At 33.2% G+C, this 22017-nt stretch overlaps 2 protein-coding genes across 2 annotated transcripts; both read left to right on the forward strand.

Moving 5' to 3' along the window:
• Nucleotides 1-6826: 6826 nt before the first annotated feature.
• LOC111370910 (ankyrin repeat-containing protein NPR4-like) lies at nucleotides 6827-7420 on the forward strand. Its single transcript, XM_022992815.1, has one exon. It carries the CDS (start codon nucleotides 6827-6829, stop codon nucleotides 7418-7420), a length of 594 nt encoding a protein of 197 aa, XP_022848583.1.
• A 7846-nt stretch (nucleotides 7421-15266) lies between these two features.
• LOC111370920 (UDP-glucuronate:xylan alpha-glucuronosyltransferase 1-like) lies at nucleotides 15267-17320 on the forward strand. Its single transcript, XM_022992826.1, has 3 exons — nucleotides 15267-15915; nucleotides 16065-16715; nucleotides 16938-17320. The coding sequence occupies exons 1-3, from the start codon at nucleotides 15267-15269 to the stop codon at nucleotides 17318-17320; spliced, it is 1683 nt and encodes a 560-aa protein (XP_022848594.1).
• Nucleotides 17321-22017: the final 4697 nt, after the last annotated feature.

Consider the following 22017-nt stretch of genomic DNA (forward strand, 5'->3'; position numbering starts at 1 on the left):
GGTTTTAAATTCAGTCAGAATCTAACATAATTTCAAATACGAATTCAAAATTACCACTCATTATTATCCACAATTTTTTGTGGAATTCACTACTATTTCTCACTATAAATTGATCTATAAATTTTCTAGACGAGGGCTATATGTTTTTTGATTTCAGTTTACCAAAAGTTTTAGTAGCAATTGAGATTAGGGCTTAATCCCTATGATATGGATACCTAATTCACGCTTTTTTGCTTATTGTAGATGTTGCTTCTATGCTATTGAAAAGGTATCCAAAGTTGGGTGTTACCCCAGATCATGGTGGTAATTACACACTCAAAATATTGGCTCACAAGCCTTCCGCATTTCTTAGTGGGACTAAGCTTACATTTTGGGAAAGATGGATCTACCATTGTAAGTACATAAATGCTCTCCTATTAATTTCATTCACAAACAATTTTACCTCAAGGGCACATTTAGATAAATTTTGGTTTCTTTTTCATACTATCTAGTGCAATATATAAACATGCTTTAAATGCAAATGTTGAACGTTAATCATTTTGAAAAGTAATCTGAACTTTTTACACAAGGTGTAAGTGTATACACACCTTGGGACAACGAGCATGTAGAAATGCAAACATCAGGTACTACTGATCATCACATCATTCAAATTGATGAATCTGTTGATGATTTAAAGATTTAATGTTGTCACTTTTGTTGCCATTTTGTTTTTGTAATTGTTTAAGTTCAAGTCAGCCAAGTTATTATTATAAAATTGTAATATGCTATCATGTATAGTGTAATCTGTCACAAGGTAAGGTGTAGTAGGTTGGAGGGATGGTTGACAATCTTTTGTGTAATTTATATATACATAGTTGGTAGAGCCAGCCATATATATCAACCAAGTGGATAAAAGTTTAAAAAGATTTTTCTGGTTTTTTGATCTCCATCTTGCTCTTTCTTTTTTGGTTAAAATCCATCATGGTATCAGAGCTGTACTGATCTTTGAAGTGGGATCTGTGAGATCAAAAAGAAGAGAAAACAAGTAAGAAACCTGAACATAAAAAACCTTCATCATATCAGTCGTAATATAGGATCAGATCCAGATGGCATCAACTGGATTTTCAGCACCTTTACCTTCGGTTTTCACAGGAGAGAACTATGACTTTTGGGCAACAAAGATGAAGGCTTATTTAAAGGCTTATGACCTGTGGGAAATCACAGAATCAGGTGTTGAACCACCGGCCTTAAGAGCAAATCCTACAATTACTCAACTGAAGCAACATAGTGAGGAGGTTGCAAAAAAGTTCAAAGCCTTGTCTTGTATCCAGTCGGCTGTGTCTGATGGAATATTCACCAGGATAATAACCTATGAATCAGCAAAGGAGGCCTGGGACAGGTTGCAGGAGGAGTTCAGAGGCAATGCAAGAACAAGACAAATGCAAGTCTTGAACTTAAGAAGAGAATACGAAGGCCTGAAGATGAAGGACACTGAATCTGTCAAAGACTATGCTGATAGACTGATGAAGGTTGTGAACAAAATAAGGTTGTTAGGAGATGACCTTCCTGATAGGAGAATAGTGGAAAAGGTTTTGATAAGCTTACCAGAAAAATTTGAGGCTAAGATATCATCTCTTGAAGACTCAAGAGATCTTTCCACTATAACTCTAGCTGAATTGATAAATGCTCTCCATGCCACTGAACAGAGGAGGCAGCTGAGGCAAGAAGAAGAACAGGTCGAAGGAGCTTTGTTTGCAAAAGGGAAGTACAAAGCTCAAACAAGTCTTAATATGAAGAAAGCAGGATCTGAGAAAAAGAAGGGGGAAAGCAGCAAGTCTGCTGATACAGCAAACTCATATCCACCATGTCCACATTGCAAAAAGACTGGACATTCACCAAAATGGTGCTGGTATAGACCAGGAGTTCAGTGTCGAAACTGTAAACAATTTGGTCATGTGCAAAAGGTGTGTAAATCACAAAAGGAAAGACATGAAAAGAAGCAGGCTCAGATGGCAGACGATCAGCTGCAACATCAGGAGGAGCATCTCTTCACTGCCAATAATTTCAAAGGCTGCAACAGTGATAAAACCTGGTTACTGGACAGTGGCTGCACCCACCACATGGTCTCTAATTCAAGCACCTTTGTTGAATTAGATCGAACATATAAATCGAGGGTAAGAGTAGGCAATGGAGATTATGTCAAAGTGGAAGGGATTGGAGTGATTGTTGTACACACTCCATCAGGTATTAAACGAGTTTCAGATGTTCTTTTTGTACCTAAAATTGACCAGAATTTAATTAGTGTTGGTCAATTAATTGAGAAGCAATATACATTGATTTTCAAAGGAGATGGCTGCACCATACTTGATCCAAAAAATCAGGAGTTAATGTCTGTTGAAATGAAGCAAAGAAGCTTCCCTTTAGAATGGAAAAATTTGACATCTCATGCATACTCTTGTACTGATATGAAATCTACACTTTGGCACAAAAGGTTTGGTCATGCAAACTTCACTTCACTTAAGCAAATGCATAAGATGAATCTTGTTGAAAACTTGCCTGACATATGTGATGATAGCTGTGTATGTGATATCTGTCAACTTGGAAAGCAAGCGAGACTACCATTTCCTAAAAATCAGTCAAGAAGAGCATCAAAAAAGCTGGAATTAATACACTCTGATGTTTGTGGTCCAATGAGAACACAAACACTAAATGGTAGTAGATACTTTATACTCTTCATTGATGATTTAACAAGGATGTGTTGGGTTTATTTTTTAAAGAAGAAGTCAGAGGTTGCTGGTGTATTTCAGAAGTTCAAAAATCTGGTGGAAAATGAGTGCAATTGTAAGATCAAAGCCATCAGAACAGATAATGGAACTGAGTTCAAGAATGATCAGTTCGATAAGTTCTGTAATGCTGTTGGAATCAAACATCAGTTGACAATACCGTATTCACCACAACAAAATGGAGTTTGTGAAAGGAAAAATAGGACGGTGATGGAGATGGCAAGATGCTTGATGCTTGAGAAGAAAATTCCAAAGGATTTTTGGGCTGAAGCTGTGAATACAGCAATCTACCTTCTGAACAGATTACCAACAACAGCTTTGAACAAACTAACTCCTTTTGAGGCTTGGTATGGAGTTAAGCCAAATGTCTCGCATTTGAAAGTGTTTGGAAGTATATGTTATACTCATATACCTGATGCAAAAAGGGATAAATTGAGTCCAAAGGCAAAGCTTGGAATTCTAGTTGGCTATTGTGACAATGCAAAAGGGTATAGAGTCTACAATCCTCAAACCAAGAAGATGATATCCAGCATGGATATCAAGGTGGATGAAAATAATTCATGGAATTGGGAAGCAAGTACCTTGGATAAACCTCAAGTTCCAAGGTTGGTAGCTCAAGAAAATGAAGACATCATCAATGAGGATGAACCGGAACATGACAGTGGTTCTGATTCAGAAAATGAAGTGCTGAGGACCAGAACTCTTGTAGATGTTTATGCCAGATGTAATTTAGCCATGTTGGAGCCTTCAAACTTCAATGAGGCAATGAATTCACATGATTGGATGACTGCAATGAAGGAGGAGATTAATATGATAGAAAAGAATGAAACTTGGGTGCTAGTTGATAGACCAAAAGAAAAAAATGTGATTGGTGTTAAATGGGTGTACAAGACCAAACTGAATTATGATGGGTCCATTAACAAGCTCAAAACCAGATTAGTTGCAAAGGGTTATGCTCAACAAATGGGTGTTGATTACTCCGACACATTTGCTCCGGTGGCTAGGTATGAAACCATCAGATTACTGCTGGCAATGGCTGCTCAAAGTGGCTGGAAAATTCATCAATTGGATGTGAAGTCTGCCTTCCTAAGTGGTTATCTAAATGAAGAAATTTTCATTGAACAACCCGAAGGCTTCTTGCTGGAAGGAAATGAAGAGAAGGTATATCTATTGAAGAAGGCACTATATGGATTGAAGCAGGCTCCAAGAGCCTGGTACAGCACGGTAGATGAGCATTTGAGCCGTCTTGGTTTTGTGAAAAGTGTCAATGAGCAAACCTTATACATTAAGCAAGTGGAAGAAGAATCAGTCATTATTTCTCTATATGTTGATGATCTTCTAGTAACCGGCAGCAATGAATCTTTAATTGACAAAGTAAAGGCTGAAATGATGTTGGCATTTGAGATGACTGATTTGGGGGAGATGAAATATTTTCTTGGAATGGAAGTTGATCAATCTCAAGAAGGTATTTTTATCTGTCAAAGGAAGTATGCCAAAGAAATCTTGAAGATATTCAGCATGGAAAATTGCAAACAGGTAAGCACTCCTCTGCCCCAAAACTTAAAGCTCGTTAAGGATGATGGAAACAAGAAAACTGATGAAAAGGTATATAGAAGTTTGGTCGGACACCTAATGTATTTGACAATTACAAGACCAGACATCACTTTTGCTGTAAACTTGCTCTCCAGATTTAGACAAGAACCAAGTGAGTTGCATTTTCAAGCGGCAAAGAGAGTCCTGAGGTACATCAGAGGGAATGCTGAAATGGGAATCTGGTTTAGAAAGTCTGAAATTGTGGATCTGATTGGGTATACTGATAGTGATTGGGCTGGATCCTTAGATGATATGAAGAGCACCTCTGGATATGTTTTTTATCTGGGATCAAGTCCAGTTTGCTGGAACTCAATTAAGCAAAAAACAGTTGCTCAATCAACAGCAGAGGCAGAATATGTGGCTGCATCAGAAACAACAAATCAGGCGGTCTGGCTAAGGAAAGTCTTGAAGGATTTAAATCACAATCAATCAAATCCAACTGTGATTTATTGTGACAATCAATCGGCTGTTGCTATGGTTAAAAATCCCGTGTTTCATGGAAGGACAAAACATATCAAGATTAAGTATCATTCAATCAGGGAAGCACAAGAAAAACAGGAAGTGAAGCTGGTGAACTGCAAGTCTGAAGTTCAGTTTGCTGATATCTTAACTAAGAGCCTGGGAAAAGAAAGGTTTGAAACACTAAGAAAATGTCTTGGTGTTTCCAACAAAAGTGTCAAGAAGGAGTGTTGATGATTTAAAGATTTAATGTTGTCACTTTTGTTGCCATTTTGTTTTTGTAATTGTTTAAGTTCAAGTCAGCCAAGTTATTATTATAAAATTGTAATATGCTATCATGTATAGTGTAATCTGTCACAAGGTAAGGTGTAGTAGGTTGGAGGGATGGTTGACAATCTTTTGTGTAATTTATATATACATAGTTGGTAGAGCCAGCCGTATATATCAACCAAGTGGATAAAGTTTAAAAAGATTTTTCTGGTTTTTTGATCTCCATCTTGCTCTTTCTTTTTTGGTTAAAATCCATCAGAATCAAGCGACGAAGATCTGATGGGAAGGATTTCTATGACTACTCGAGATACGTCAAATACCACCACATTCCTCCCTTTCCTAAATTTAATTTAGAGGCATCAATCAGGCCATGATGACTCATCGACTATCTCTGGCTCGGCTCGGCCAGTTCATCCCATGCCTAAGTCTTTTTCCAAATTTAGTTTGAACACATGGCCCCATGATCTGTCACGGTTGAGCCTGGCCAACTGTAGATGTGGGCTGACCACAACATGGCCTGTGATGGGTCTAGCTGGCTTTCATGCATTATGTATTCCTAGGCTTTGATAACCAAGTACATTTTGACACTCTAAGTAAAATCCTGTTGTACAGCTCTAGAGTTGGTGCGCAAATTCGGTTGGGGGATATTGCAATTTCTTGGTATGTATCATCTTCCTCTATAAACATATAATTTCCGTTACACATGAATTGGAAATTAATAACACATGATTGGCTATTTAACATTAGTTTTCTTAGTTTTTCAGTTCCAGAGATCAATTACATACACCAGAGGAAGTTAGTCCATGTCGAAGTCGTGAAATTCCTAAGTCACGTGTTTAAAGAAGTGCGACATCTGAACAAATCAGATCTTTAAAAAAATGGACATGGATACAATAATATATGATGCCATAAAGCATGGAATTTCTGAATTTATAGAAGAAATGATTAAATATAAACCCGAAATTATATGGAGAAAAGATCAAAAAGGGAAAACAATTTTTTCACATGCAATAGTTTTGCGTCAAGAGAAGATTTTTAGCCTTATATTTACTTTAGGAACAAAGAAGAGTATAATGGCAAGGAGGCATGATATGTTTAAGAACAATTATTTACATCTTGCTGCAAAAATATCTCCTCCTTCTCAACTTCAAAGGGTATCTGGAGCAGCCCTACAAATGCAAAGGGAACTCCAATGGTACAAGGTAATGTATGTGTGTGGATGTGAGCATGCATGTTACTGTTGTTGTTGTTATTCAAGTCATAATATCTAAAAGTTTAAGCTGTTCAGAGATATCGTATACTTATTTATTTGAATTTTATTTTCAACACGCTCCCTCTCTACAACACGTACAATTTTCATAAATAGGTGATAGTTATTGAACACTTAATTCACATATATAAGTTTGTCTTGTTTCCAAAAGTTTAAGCTTTATATGAGGTGATTCGATATGGTATTATTTAGGAAATGAACTTGAGTTCAAATTGTGAAAAAATTGTGCACACGATTTTATCCCAAAAAAAAGTAGTCCAAAGTGACAGATAATATAGTGTAATTTTTTTCTCTCCTACTCACAAGTGTTCTTGAATTCACGACATTTTATCTACTCTAATGGTACATCAATCTGTCTTATCTAAAATTTTGAATCCTCATCTTAAGTTGTTTCTTCCAATAAACAGGAAGTCGAGAGCATAGTACAACCCAAACTCAAAGAGGAAAAAATGCCATCAACAAAACACCCGAAATGTTATTCACTGATGAACACAAGAAATTAACCAAAGATGCAGAGAACTGGATGAAAAGCACAGCAGGATCAAGCATGATAGTAGGCACTCTAATTGCTGCTGTAATGTTCACAACAGCTTTCACAGTACCAGGTGGTAATAAAGAAAACTCAGGATTGCCAACAATGCTAGAAACTCAAAGAACTCCATTCTTGATTTTCATGATTTCAAATGCCTTGTCAATGTTCAGTTCGAGTACGTCGCTGTTGATGTTCTTAGGAATTCATACGGCGCGTTATGCAGAAGAAGATTTTCTCAAGTCTTTACCGACGAAATTAATATTTGGATTGACATGTTTGTTCTTTTCGATCGTTACGATGATGGCATCCTTTGGTTCTGTATTGTATCTGATTCTACATGAGAAGTTGTCTTGGGTTACCACTCCGATCATCATCCTTTCAACGATTCCGATAGTTCTTTTCTCCATCTTGCAGTTCCCTCTCTTGATTGAGATGACATATCAGACTTATGGATCTGGGATATTTGATAAACCTAAGAAGAAATCCTATTTTGCTAAGTTCCCAGCATGTTTGGTTTGGTGGTGGAATAAATAGTGTTTGCCACTATTGAGGAAGAAAAGAAATTGAAATCTTATCGTATAGTAATATTGAATGTGATGTTCCAAATGTGCTCTCTAGTTCGTTTCGGTCTCTGTCATTTTAATTGTTGATGTATCCATGGTGTTTTTTCATATGAATTCAACCTGCTGGAATGTTTTCCTTATAGCCACATGGCACGCCATTGTTGAATTCTATTTCGCATGTTGCAGTATTTTATAACACAAAATAAGAAGTTAATTTCAGATTATATATCTTACAAATTATCTTGCCTTCAAACCGGTAATAGCGCTTTGAAAAAATTAATTTAAAAAACAATGTCCAAGAATCTTGTTTCCCTTGTGCCTCATTATAATGGAAAAAATTTGATTATTATTTCATTCATCAGCCATATATACATTCAGTCATCCATAAATAAATCCAATCATTCAAATAAATGCATAGAACCCCCGAGGAATCGCACAACTTCAAAATCATGCAATAAATCAAATTTTGGAGTGGGCAGACCCAGGATTAATTAGACCTTGAAATAATGATAGAAAGCAGAAACATATTGTTGAGAAAAATTTAAAACAAAATAGAAAACTAAAAAAGTAATAGTGATTTAATAGGGCACCCAGGATTAATTAGACAGGGGCTTGCAAGTTCTTCTTTAAAAGATGACTTTGGCAATACAAGGAACCGTAAAAAGCAAAAAACTTAAAATAAGATGCCAAAAATCAATTAAAAAAAAAAAGGAGGATGATGAAAATGAGGGCATCGTGTGGCATGGTGAACCTTACCTTTAAATTTGCGTAATTAATGCAATACATTACCTTAAATGACTAAAAAAAAAAAGAAATCGAAAATATTACAAAAGTATCAAAAACATGAAATACTAGTACCTTAAAAAACTGCTATATGGGATGTACTTAATTGAGACTTTTAAAATCTATTTGAAATTTAAAAAGTTTAAAAGTATTTAATATGAACCTTTTGAGACTTTCTAAAAGTATTGGTGTATTCAATGAAAACTTATAGACTTCTAAAGAATCTTTAAAAATCACGTGGGATATCAATGAGCCGAATCAAGCTGGCTTACGAGCTGAAACTTGAGGTTCCAGGCTCAACTCGAGTAAAATTGGTTCAAGTTTTTTTAGGCTCAAGCTTTTCTTCGACCAAAAAATCTAGGCTCGGGCCTTATTGAGCCGAGTTGGGCCTGCTCAAATTTTTTTAAATATATACACAAACAGCCTGCAAGCAAGCAATAGTGCAGGCAGCTACATTGCTGCAATAATTTTTTTAAGAATCTGCTCGTCACTAATCGAAAATTGGCTGTGACACGAGCTGGCAGTGTGGTTTGTCGAGCCACATGGGCTGGCTCTGGCTATGGCTCTAGCTCGGGCTTGGGCTCGAGCCACTGCTCCAAAATGGGACTTGACTAGAGCCTCGAGCCTGGCCGACTAAAGTTTTTCTGAGTCTAACACGAGCGACCCAAACCGACAAGTCTAATTGACACCCTCTAAAATCGCGGCATAGTCAACTAAATTTTTTTAAAAAGTTTGGAGGACGTAAATTGTCAATGACTTATAATTTTTTTTTATAAAAGTCTATAACATACTAACTTTTAAGGAGACAGTAGAAAAGTAAAATATTAAAATTTGTCTCTCATTCATTCTAAAATTTTGGGAAACTTTTACAAATAAAAAATATATATTATTATGTATTTTTTATCTCTTTCAATATTTCTATTTCCTTTTTCCCTTCTATGGACATTAGAGTCATGATTAAAATATTATTTTTTTCTACGGGTTATATTTGTTTCTATTTTTCTTTTTTCTATATTATTGTTTATTTCTATTTTCTATGAAAATAAATTGTAATTAAAGATTCTTATAAAAAAATTTAACAATTTGTTATGAAAAATATCTATATAGTTAAATTATAAGATTTTTATATAAAAAAAGTACTAATTTAAAATTAAACTTATATATTGATTTTCTATATATGTGTGAGCGCGCGTATGTTATTTTGATTACTATTTATTTAATTGAGGTTACTCAAATTTTTGTTGTTTTAAAAATATTTTTTATTACATAAAGAGAGGAAAGAGAATGTAGAAACCAATGAACCACAACACACATACGATGTGAGAAGTGAGAACTTCACACTGTTGCATTAGACTAACGTGAATTTCATTTTAAATGAAAATTTTCAAAAGTCTTTTGAATTCTACAAAAGTTTTAGAATGAAAGTCTATAGAAGTCTACGAACGACTTCCATTAATTTCATACAAATCTATAGAAAAGTCCAAAAAAATTACAAAAATTATCAAGTGAATTGCCCAAATGGTCACTGAATTTTGTAAAAAGTTTGCAGTGGGTCACTGAACTTTAAAAATCACCTAAATAGTCACTGAACTTTGTAAAAGGTTTCTATAAGGTCACTGTACTTTAAAAATCACCTAAATGATCACCGAACTTTGTAAAAAGTTTCCACGAGATCACCGAACTTCACAAAAGGTTTCCACGAGGTCACCAAATTCAGTGATTCCTGGGAAACATTTTACAAAGTTCAGTGACCATTTAGGTAATTTTTAAAGTTCAATGACCCCCTAAAAATATTTTACAAAGTTCAGCGACCATTTATGTGATTTTTAAGTTCAATGACCCTTTGAAAATCTTTTGCAAAGTTCAATGACCATTTGGACAATTCACTCAAAATTATCACTTAAAAAAAGTCTATGAAAGTTTTCAAATGTCTCATTGAACACACCCCCTATGTTGCTATTTGCAATTCCTCAAATGATTAAAATGATCACTTATTAACTCTATATTAGAGCCGAGAACTACAATATACAAATTCAACGAAATAATATCAAATTTTCAATTCATCAATTCAATTAAAATAACAATATATATACAACTCGTAGCAACCAGAAAATTAGCCATACTTATAAATTTGATAATAATTGACATCAAATATCATTTTATTTAAGTCCACCACTAAACGGTTTTTCATTTCAAACTATGTGATGGCATAAATAGCTAATCATGAGTTTCTCAAAATGATACCCACAACCTTTTCCAAAGATTGAAATATAGGCCCCAAAAGAGGTGATGGCTATGAATTAGATTTCCAACTCACTATTTTGATCTCATTGTTAGCGGTTTAGCAGATTGAAATATGCATTGCAAAATACACTGTGAGTACTTCAAAACGTTATTAAAAACATCGATTATGAATTGAAGCACAAACTACTCGGTGAAATATGTCGGCTGCAAAAGTTTCTATATTTTTTTGGGGATCTGAGTGAAGGATTTTATGGATATATATTCTGTTCCAAAAAGTTGCCAGAAATTTTATCATTTATATTTAAAAGAGTCAAGTATATATATATAGATTTCTACAATAAATCAAAGAGTACTACATATATCCAGTTTTCTCCAATTTAAATTTAAATTGGCTTCTTGTCTTTTGATGTTTTAATTCAGCGAGCTTAATTAAAATATGTTAAAGTTGTTCTATAAAATGTAAAAACTTGCCTTGCGATTAGGAAACACGCGAGCAGCTTGCATTGCGTAATTCTACAGTGTTTTTTGCAGTTGACTAAGTGGACAGTTGACCATAAGAAAATTTTGTTCAATTTAAGTGCAGCAGAAAAGGAAACATAGAACACTAATAATCTCAACATTATAATTTGAAGAATACTCGAATTGGTATGTAATTATGCTCATATGTAAGTTGCGATGAGGCTTATCATGGTTTAAATTGAAAACCACTTTGCAAAAGCGAATAATGTTTGCCTACGAGCGAGTATGATTTTAAACTTGAAAGCGCTGATTAAAAAAAGGATTATTGAAAGACCTAGTAGAATTTTAAAATTTAAAATGTTACAAATGAGATATTCTACCTTGTTATGTATAAAAGATTATTACAATTTTGCCATTTGGTAAGACATTGCACGTGTTTTATTAACTCAATACATTTAATACACCCGTTCTTTTATAATGTTTTTTAATAGCCATAAAGGCAAGAAGAATATGATATTTGTTTTACTCGATTAAGAAAATATTTATGACAAATCTGGCATGGTGAACACTACAACAATGGACAGTATTGAAGAAGAACAAAATGTAAATCTTTTTTATTGCACTACGGATCGACCTCTAACTTATAGAATATGATCTAAATGGTATAGTTGATTTTTCGACATTAAAGATTTTGAATCATACATACATCAAGGAGAAATATAGGTCGTAGAGACCTTCACACCATCTGAGGTGGTCGACATACGGGTATCTCAACTAGCACATCTTGAGTTCAAGCTTCAATTTTTTTCCTAGTTTGAAATCATATTTCAAATCCTCTTGAATGATAAGGTGTTTTGTCGATAAATTTCGTCTGCGGTCTTTAGATTAAAATGTTTAGATGTATTTTTTTTTATTTTAACACTTTTACGTAATTGACATACCATGCATCGACTACATGGAACATTCATTGTGGTATGGCTGCTAATCCAATGGTCTTCATTAATTTGGAGAAAGCAGGTGACGAAATGGTGAAATTAGAAAATAAATTGAGGTTTTAATAGCCAATTAAGATTTCATCGAATGTTAAGTGACTACATATGAAATTTAGATGTATTTTAACTATGACTTCTAAAACAACAGCGATGGAAGTGACTATTGATGGGCGTATGACCTTTTGAAATGTGTCCTATACATAGCAACTGGAAAAGGGATCAAATATTTCTGACAGAGGGGATAAAAGTTTTTCATGAATCAAACGAGAGGGTGTTTCCAAAATAAGTAGAAACCTTAAGACAGATCAAACTTTCCTAGAATTACCTACAAAATTTCCAAAGCTAGAAGGATTTCTATACAATGGGAAATATATTCTTATTCTTTTAAAAGAAAGAGATAACTGCACGTTTTCTACGTGGTATTAGATCAATTGGTATTAAGGATTTTAGTTTCGTTTTCTTTCTTGCTATTGTAACATTATATAATCACATTACCAAACATGAATTCAATATATGATTGTTCATATTCCCAAAATAAGTAGAAACCTTAAGACAGATCAAACTTTCCTAGAATTACCCACAAAATTTCCAAAGCTAGAAGGATTTCTATTCAATGGGAAATATTTTCTTATTCTTTTAAAAGAAAGAGATAAATGCACGTTTTCTACGTGGTATTAGATCATGTGGAATGGTTCTAAAAAAGACAAGATTTTAGTTTCGTTTTCTTTCTTGCTATTGTAACATTATATAATCACATTACCAAACATGAATTCAATATATGATTGTTCATATTAGTAGGCTGTACTCTCTACTTGCTCTATATTCCATCAGTCACAAAATTTTTCTCTCTCTTGGTTTTCATCTTAACCTCTCGATCCTTGAGGGATGGAAATTGTAGTGGCATTTTCAAAGGTAAATTTGGAGAGTTCTATTACAGCGTTTCCAACGTATGAATGGCTCTCGAGAAGGAATCACATATTCAAGTTTCTGAAACAATCTTCGTGCAATATTTTTCTTTTAAACGACCCTATGATGTTATTGTTTATTAAAGTTTGTGGGCCTATGATGTCATGACCTGGATTCTATATTGTATTGCAGATCAAATTATCACGTAATTCAGACTGATATTGCAGTGATAAATTGTTCCAGAAGTCTCATGGATACTAGACAAAGAATGTGAGTTCATTCCTGAATTGGTTATGTTTCTTATCCATGGATTCTCCTTCTCAATTGTCTTAACATTCAATCTTATGTAGTGCTTTAAGCCCCTCATGAACTTTTTCCTTGGGAAAAATGTCGCAAATTCGGTACTTCGTCATACTAGAGGCCTACAACTGTTGACGAGAAAGATAAAAAACATTTGGAAGGTTTTGATCATTAGATTATGAATGCGAAGGTTTCGTATGGTATTATATCCGATGTAGTAAAGAACTCTGTTCAAGTCCCACCCGCCGTAAATTTGTGAACATTCACCTGCCTCTAAAAAAAAGGAAAAAAAAAATCATATTATGTGTCTATGATTTGCATATGAGGGGTATTTTATAAGAGAGAGGTCTAAGAAAAACAAAAAAAAAAAAAATCATCTCCCTTTTAACGACTTAAGCTTTTAGATAAGTTGTTTTAGCATAAGAAGTAGTTCAAAAAACTATGTAATTGACATGATGAAGTGACAGAATAACACAACGGCTTGTTTGTTAAGTCAGAACAGACACACTTGAAAATAGGCATAACCAAAATAAGTCCGTTTATGTTAAGAGTTGGGGTTCATCTTAATAAAGTCAACCTTGTTAAGAGGAGTGGTCCAAGATCTTTTTAAGTTGATCAATATTTCGATATTTTACCGATGTGGGATTATTTTCCCTTAACATGCCCCCGCAAGATGGTGGCTCATTTTTTGAGCAGACCATCTTGAAATCCGTGTGCTCATTTTTGAGACTTAATCTGATTGAATAACTTGTTGGAGCATATTGGGCTTTAATACCATGTTAAGAGTTGTGGTCCATCTTAATAAGGTCAACCTTGTTAAGAGGAGTGGCCCAAAATCTTTTTAAGTTGGTCAATGTTTCGGTATTTTACGATGTAGGATTATTTTCCCTTAACGGTTCACGTGACATTTTTCTTAAGATATGACCAGTTATAACTAATTTAACATGTCAACTCGACGTGCAAAGATACATATAAACACACACACACACATTCATGGAATACTGGTTCTTACTGTTCTTATTTATTTGTTTATTAAGGATTCAGTTCATCTTGTTTACTCTAACATGCGTCTGCATGCCCTATTAACAGAGATGATGCATATAAGAAAAGGTTGCAGAAAATCAAATTTAGAAGTGTTGAGAATCCTTTCCAGTTTGCCATTGCAGGGAAGAGTACTAGAATCAAGATCCACCCACTAAAAATTGTCAGATAGGGTCGACTAAAGGACTCCTTTTTGGCTGGTCCTTTCAATCCATTAGAATTCATATCATAGGATGTGCTAAAATTTATTCTGGCTGTCAACTCACCGCAACTCTGTTATACGGTTGGGGCTTTAGGCTATAGGATTCATGTGCATAATCTTAATTGAGCTTGTACAAGTCTTCTATTTTGATTCTGTCTTAATGGATAATGTCCCATTTAAAGTTTTAGTGCACGGCCCTTCGAATTCGAGTCAGATATTCTTCCATTGCAGGCTTTAAACTCCCTTGAACTCGTAGAACACATAGAAGCCCCGTGCTTTTGTTCAAAAACGTTGTTCGGGAACTTGTATAGAGAAGACCATAATAGAAGCAGACCTTAAGAAAGGGTAATTGACACAAAACACCCCTAACCTTTAGCTCTATTGACATTTCTTTGCGGACTACGACCTTTTCATTTTTGAGGAAAATCCCCCTATATGACATTTTCTTTGCGGAATACAACCTTTTTTTCCATTTTCTCAATAAAGCCTTGTGAAATGACGAATATATCGTCCTCTTTAAACAAAACAAAAAGAAAATAAAAAATAATTAATTAATTGCCTCCCAAATTTTTCAAAATAAATATACAAATGAACTCCAAATAATTAATTAAAAAATTAAATGGACTTATAAGTTAGTTTTTACATTTTATTTAAAAAATTAAATAAATATTTATTCGTTTTTATATTTTATCTAAAAAATTAAATAAATAATTTTCACTTTTATTTCTTTTATTTATAATATTATTCACATGTCAGTTAATTTTTCATCTTCTAAATCGTTATCAATTATTTTTTTATAATTAGTATTAGTATAAACTATGTACACGTAAATCAAATGAACGACGAGTCAACGACAATATCATCAAATATATGATCGACGCTTTTCAATAATGCTAGCTTATATATTGAAGCCACATTTTGTGAACAGGTGGATATGGAGCGAGTTGGATCCTCGATACGTATCAGATTTAGACATCAATTGGCATGATATTTTAAGAGCACTGGAGCAGTTACCTGAAGATAATAAGATTCGACGAGTAGGACTTCTCAATTTTGATAAGAGCGAAATCCATCAATGGAAACAGCTTATTCCCACGGCTAATCACGAAGTTCTACACCTGGATTATGCCCAGAAAAACATTACTTGGGATTCCTTGTATCCTGAATGGATTGATGAAGAACAGGATGACATAGTTCCTAGTTGCCCTCGTCTATCTAACCTTAAAGTCCCAAGACATCGCCCTGATCTTGTTTCTGTCAAACTCCCTTGTCGTAATAAAGTGAATTGGTCGAAAGATATTGCTCGACTACACTTGCAGATATCAGTGGCTGGTTTAGCTGCCTCTTGCAAAGGTAGATACCCTGTTCATCTTTTTTTAATTACAAAGTGCCCACCGATACCAAACTTGTTCACGTGCAAGGATCGAGTTGTTCGTGTTGGCAACATGTGGTTATATAAACCGAACATGGATGTGCTTAGAAAAAAGCTTCAGCTTCCAATAGGATCATGTGAACTTGCACTTCCCCTTGGAGCCAAAGGTAAGTTCTATCTAGTTTCGCGCACTAAATATTCTTGATACCAAATATGGGATTTTGCCAAACATCAAACTTGATTCTTTGATAACATCACGAAGTGCGTGTTACTTAATACTCACTAATCGTATAAAGATTTGTTTGGCACATAACAGCACAGGATTACACCAGAAACAGGCAACGAGAGGCTTACGCTACCGTCCTGCACTCGGCCAACGTCTATGTGTGTGGAGCCATAGCTGCAGCCCAGAGCATCCGCATGGCTGGATCCACCAGGGATCTCATTATCCTTGTCGATGACACAATCAGCGAATACCACAAAAGTGGACTCGAATTAGCAGGCTGGAAAATCCGAATAATACAAAGAATCAGAAATCCTAAGGCCGAAAAAGATGCCTACAACGAATGGAACTACAGCAAGTTCAGATTATGGCAACTTACAGATTATGACAAAATAATCTTCATCGATTCCGATCTGCTTATTCTCAAAAACATCGATTTCTTGTTTTCGATGCCAGAAATCTCTGCAACGGGGAACCATGGAACACTTTTCAATTCTGGAGTAATGGTGATTGAGCCATCGAATTGCACATTCCAGTTTTTGATGGATAATATTAATGAAATTGAATCATATAATGGTGGAGATCAGGGATACCTGAATGAGGTTTTCACATGGTGGCATAGATTTCCTAGGTATATGAATTTCTTGAAGAATTTTTGGGTTGGGGACGATGAAGAAGTAAAGCAGAAGAAAATTCGGCTTTTCACAGCAGAACCACCGGTTATTTACGTTCTTCATTATTTGGGTAAAGTTCTAGCCTTATTTCATGTAAATGGTGACATTGTTTGTATTCAAATCTCATCTCAATTATTTTGTCTCGAAAGTAAGGTCATCCAGATGAGATTAGCTATAAGTTCGGCATGTGCATAATTTTTCAAGAATAGACAGTTGCGAAACTTGATTCCACAATCATTCTAACATGTTGAACCAACTCATCTAAAAACTCGAGTATTTGTCGTTTCAACAGGTAACAAGCCATGGATGTGCTTTCGTGACTACGACTGCAACTGGAACACAGATTTCCTACAAGAATTTGCAAGCGACATAGCCCACAAGAAGTGGTGGAAACTTCACGACTCCATGCCAGAAACACTCCAACAGTTTTGTCTATTGCGATCAAAACAAAAGGCTCAGTTGGAATGGGACAGAAGGCAGGCTCAAAAGGCAAACTATTCTGATGGGCATTGGAGAATCGAAATAAAAGATGAACGCATTGACAAGTGCATTGATCCTCCGCATAATTGCAACTGGCGAGGCATGTTGAATCATTGGGGGGAGACGCAACCGGCAAACAGTGCAATGCCTATTCCCACTCCACCTGCAATAAATATAAGCTCTTTGGGATTATAAGCTTGCTTATTTTGAGATTTTGTTTTAAATTTGAATGCTATATGATATAGTTTTATTATAGATGCTTTCAAGGTTTTCTTTGTTTTGTGTTTTCAACTACTTTACATAAGATCTTTTCTACATGGAAGATCAAGTAGAAAGGGTAGTGTTAGGCGAGTTTGATCGGCCGACCCTTTTTATGTAATCCTATGCCAGCAAGCTATAGATCGAACACAAGACAATCTAAATAACCAGAGACCTAGCACGTCCCATAGATTCATATTAGGTTGGGGCTGGCTGGGTTAAGCCAATGTAGTGGTCAAAATTACTCGTAACAATGCATTATAGCCAATGTAGAGATTACAATCAGATTTTTAATAAATTTTGATAAAAGTTGATGGAATATGTATGATTAAAAAGTTGTGTGCCATATGAAATAGTTAAAATTAATTGATAACTTTGACTTAGATTTTAACAATTTTGTTAGCGGTACCAAACAGTGGCATAAACTTCTTTCCATCTTTCGTGTAGCATAGCTCCCACTTTTAATACTTGCATTTCTCAATTATTTTTCTTCGTTGATCCTATTGTTCAATTGCATTCAGTATTATGTACAATACATTGACAGCATGCTTAGCAAAATTAGACCATGCAAAAAAGTGAAACTAGATACAAATATTATAGCCTGCGTGCAGTGGCGACGCATACATTTTAAATTAGGGGCACAATCAAATTTGCAAAAAAATTATGAAAAAGCTGCAAGCGCCAATTTTTTCAACTCAAGTGTGAGTACTTGTTCAACCTTGCAACTCCTAAACGCACATAACTTGTCTCGAAAATATTAAATTGGGATCCATAAACAAATTCAAACTTAAACTAAACATAGAAAGTCCAACAACTCCAATTGGGCGGAGGACGAGGTTAATTTGGTTGATCTTAGTGAAGTTTTGAAGCTGTCTTGTGAAATGAAGTATCCACTATGTGCTGTTACCGTTTCAAGGAAGGTTCCATTTTAGTGTGTTCTTAATTTTGTCTTATTAGGAATGTTTTCTACTTATATGTCTAAGGTTCTAACATAATATTTGATATTTCCTAGAATTGTTCGTGTTTCCTTGTGTAGGCGATAAATGTTGGCTCCAAGTTTTGAACTCATTTTCTCAGGAGCCTATTCTCGGCTGATAATGCAATTTATATTAATGTTTCCTATTAATTTCTCTTTATATTTTCTTGTCAATGATTTCTTGGAGATCGGAACATTTTTTATTAGCCCTTTGAAATATTGAAATTGCAATGGACTGATCCTGTTGGAAGTGGCTTGTGAATTGACATGCTGGAAAGCATTTTAGGTTTTTGTTTAGGGCAAATATTATTTGCGGTTGTTCACTGCTTGTCTTAAGTGTCATAGATGTAAAGCATTTTAGGTTTTTGTTCAGGGTTAATATTATTTGCAGTTGCATACTGCAGTAGTTGTCTTAGATGGCATACACGTAAAGCATTTTAGGTTTTTGTTCAGGATTAATATTATTTATAGTTGCTCACTACGACAGTTGTTTTAGGTTACATACATTTGACAAGTAGTTCTTTGACACATTAACACAACGTGGTAGTTTTTATTGATTTATGCATCAAATAACTATTTATCATGTGTGTTACATAGGATGACTGTCGCAGTGAACGACTGCGAATAACTTTTTTTTTTTTTTTTTTTTTTTAGATAAAATTACATCTTATCAGAGCATTGTAAGAGATTATCTAGTTAAAAGATATTCTTTAATTTAAAGGATCAATGTTTAAAATTAAGGCCCTGTTTGAACCACTAAAAATGAAAAATATAGTCGTTACGGACCTCACATAAGAGATAGAAAATCAAATATAATGATTTGATGTGATGAATAACGATCATATTTTTATTTTAATAAACAAATAATGGGAAACAAACAGGAGCTAAGCTTTAATAATATTGAGTTTTGGCTCAGACAAATTCACTTTCTATACAAATAATTACATCCCATCAATCCTCAACCTATTACGCTATGAACATCTATTTTGTATTTTTAAGCATGTTCTAAAGGAAAATCTAGTTCCATAATTAGATACAACGAGAATCATGCAATGATTGACACACATTTTGAAATTATAATTATGCAAACATAGACAAATATGTCGGGGACTAACTTGTAATTAGAGAAAGCCTTATAGTTGCATTATCAATAATAGTGAAAAGGATAATAGAAGAAATTATTTAAATTTTTGTTAAATATTTTGAAAGGATTCCTATGAGAATGCGACTTTAAGGCCATGTTTGATTTACATTATTTGGAAAAAATACATTTTTAACCAGAGATTTAACATCATTTCAATGACACAGTTTTCAATAAAATAATATTAAAAATAAATCCAAAATTTTTTCTCATTTTTTAATCACATATTTCTCATCAATACACTATTTAAAAATGCATTTTTTCCAAAATAAAATTTCTTGGATGATCTAGGGTGTGATGCAAAACTCAATTTCATAAATTAGAGTTACGAAAATTATGCAACAATTGATCATATACTCTGAAAATTTCCATTCTTAAGGACTAACTTGTACAGATTATATTACTGTGATCCACGTGGCCATTTTTCACTGGATGTTGAATTAAAAAAAATAAAAATAAAAAATCAGCCATACAAGTCCATTGTGCAAACAGCTTATTTCTTTAGTTTATATTACTAGGATTAATCGGCCTAGATAGGCTGTAGGTATTATGTTTATTCGATGAATTAATTTATTTGTACAAGATTTGCTTATGAATTTACTGTTGACAACATTTAGCCCATTGAATTCTATTGATTTGAAAAATTATTTTTGAAATAACTGGTCTAAATATTGTCAACACATACTTAATGCTTATTTGATAGGGATTCTGATAATTAATTTTTTGATCGTTAGAGATAAAGTGGGTCCTATTTGTAAAAGAATAATTCAAAAATGATAGTTAAAATAGAGAAATAATAGTTAAAAAATTGATTTTAATTAGCTTAAAAGCTCTACCAAACAAGTTCTTAGTAAATTAAGCTTGTCAATTTAGTTTGTGCAAATAAAATGATTCTTATTTGTTTGTAAGAAGATTGAAAACAAATAATTGACAGTTTTGACTCTAAATTAGGTCTTACGTAACGTCACAGATTTGGTCAATTATTTCTAAAATAATATTGATTTGGTCAAAGTATTCCTAAATTAGGTATTACCAAACGAAGAAGATTTGGTCAAATACTTCGGAAATCACATCTACTTTTGCTCCTGATTTATTTTCCTTAAAAAGGCAGATGTTTTCATTTTATTTTTATTTTTTTTCAAAACAATATTGATAGTAATTGAATAATCAATTTGATTTATTTTTTTTACTTATATTTTATTTTCCCTCCTTTTTACTGTTCATTTTTGTCAGATAAATTTTCACACGAAATTGGTTTGAAATCGGTTTGACAATAGTAAATTATTTTATTCAATGACGTTGTAGCATTATTCTCACACGTCATTTCACCATTTTCACACGCCGTTTCATTATGATGTCACCTCTACTACACAATTTCACAAGTTTCACACTACTTCACTTAATTAAAGGCAATACCATATATTATATAATAAAGAAACAAAATTAAATATAAAGATTATTTAAAAAAATTGCAAATAAAAATAGAAAAAATTATTATAAAGTTTTTAAATTAAATTAAAACGATTTAACGAAAAAATAAATATTATTTAATTCAAATTTAACGAATGTCTTTATATCATAAGGAATGTATAAAGATTATTTTATTAAACCAAATAAATCAAATAAAAGAAAAGAAAGTTACAAAAATTAAATAAATAATATATAAATATTATTTAATTAATTAAAATTAAAAAAATAAATTTAAAAAAATAAAAAATCTCTTCGTGGACAGAGAGAATCTCTGCTTTCAAAAGGAAAGTTTTCTTTTTTTGCACAAAGTGATAACACTCCGTGCAAGGAGTGGTGATAAATTTTTTTTATTTTATTTATATTAATTCACTCCTTATCTTAAAAAGAGAGAGTGTGAGGTTTACTGTTCATTTTCATCACATAAGTTTTCATTCGAAACTGGTTTGAAATCGATTTGACAACAGTAAATTATTTTATTCAATGACGCTGTAGCATTATTCTCACACGCCATTTCACCATTTTCACACGTGGTTTCACTGTGATGTCACTATTTCTCCATTTTCACACTATTTCACTTGATTAAAGGCAATACTATACATTATATATAATAAAGAAACGAAATTAAATATAAAGATTATTTTAAAAAATTGCAAATAAAAATAAAAAAACTATTATAAAGTTTTTAAATTAAATTAAAACGATTTTAAAAAAATAAATATTATTCATTCAAATTTAACGAATATCTTTATATCATAAGAAATGTATAAAAATTATTTTATTAAACCAAATAAAACAAATAAAATAAAAGAAAGTTACAAAAATAAAAATAAATAATATATAAATATTATTTAATTAATTAAAAATGAAAAAATTAAATTAAAAAAAATCTCTCCGTGGACAAAGAGAATCTTTGATTTCAAAATGAGAGTTTTCTCCTTTTACACAAAGTGATAACACTCCGTGCACGGAGTGATGATAATTTTTTTTTATTTTTTATTAATAAATATTTAATTTTAAAAAAATTCCTCCATATCTTAAGAGAGATAA

The sequence above is a fragment of the Olea europaea genome, chromosome 2 (assembly GCF_002742605.1).
Source record: "Olea europaea var. sylvestris chromosome 2, O_europaea_v1, whole genome shotgun sequence".
In the NCBI taxonomy this organism is placed as follows: domain Eukaryota; kingdom Viridiplantae; phylum Streptophyta; class Magnoliopsida; order Lamiales; family Oleaceae; genus Olea; species Olea europaea.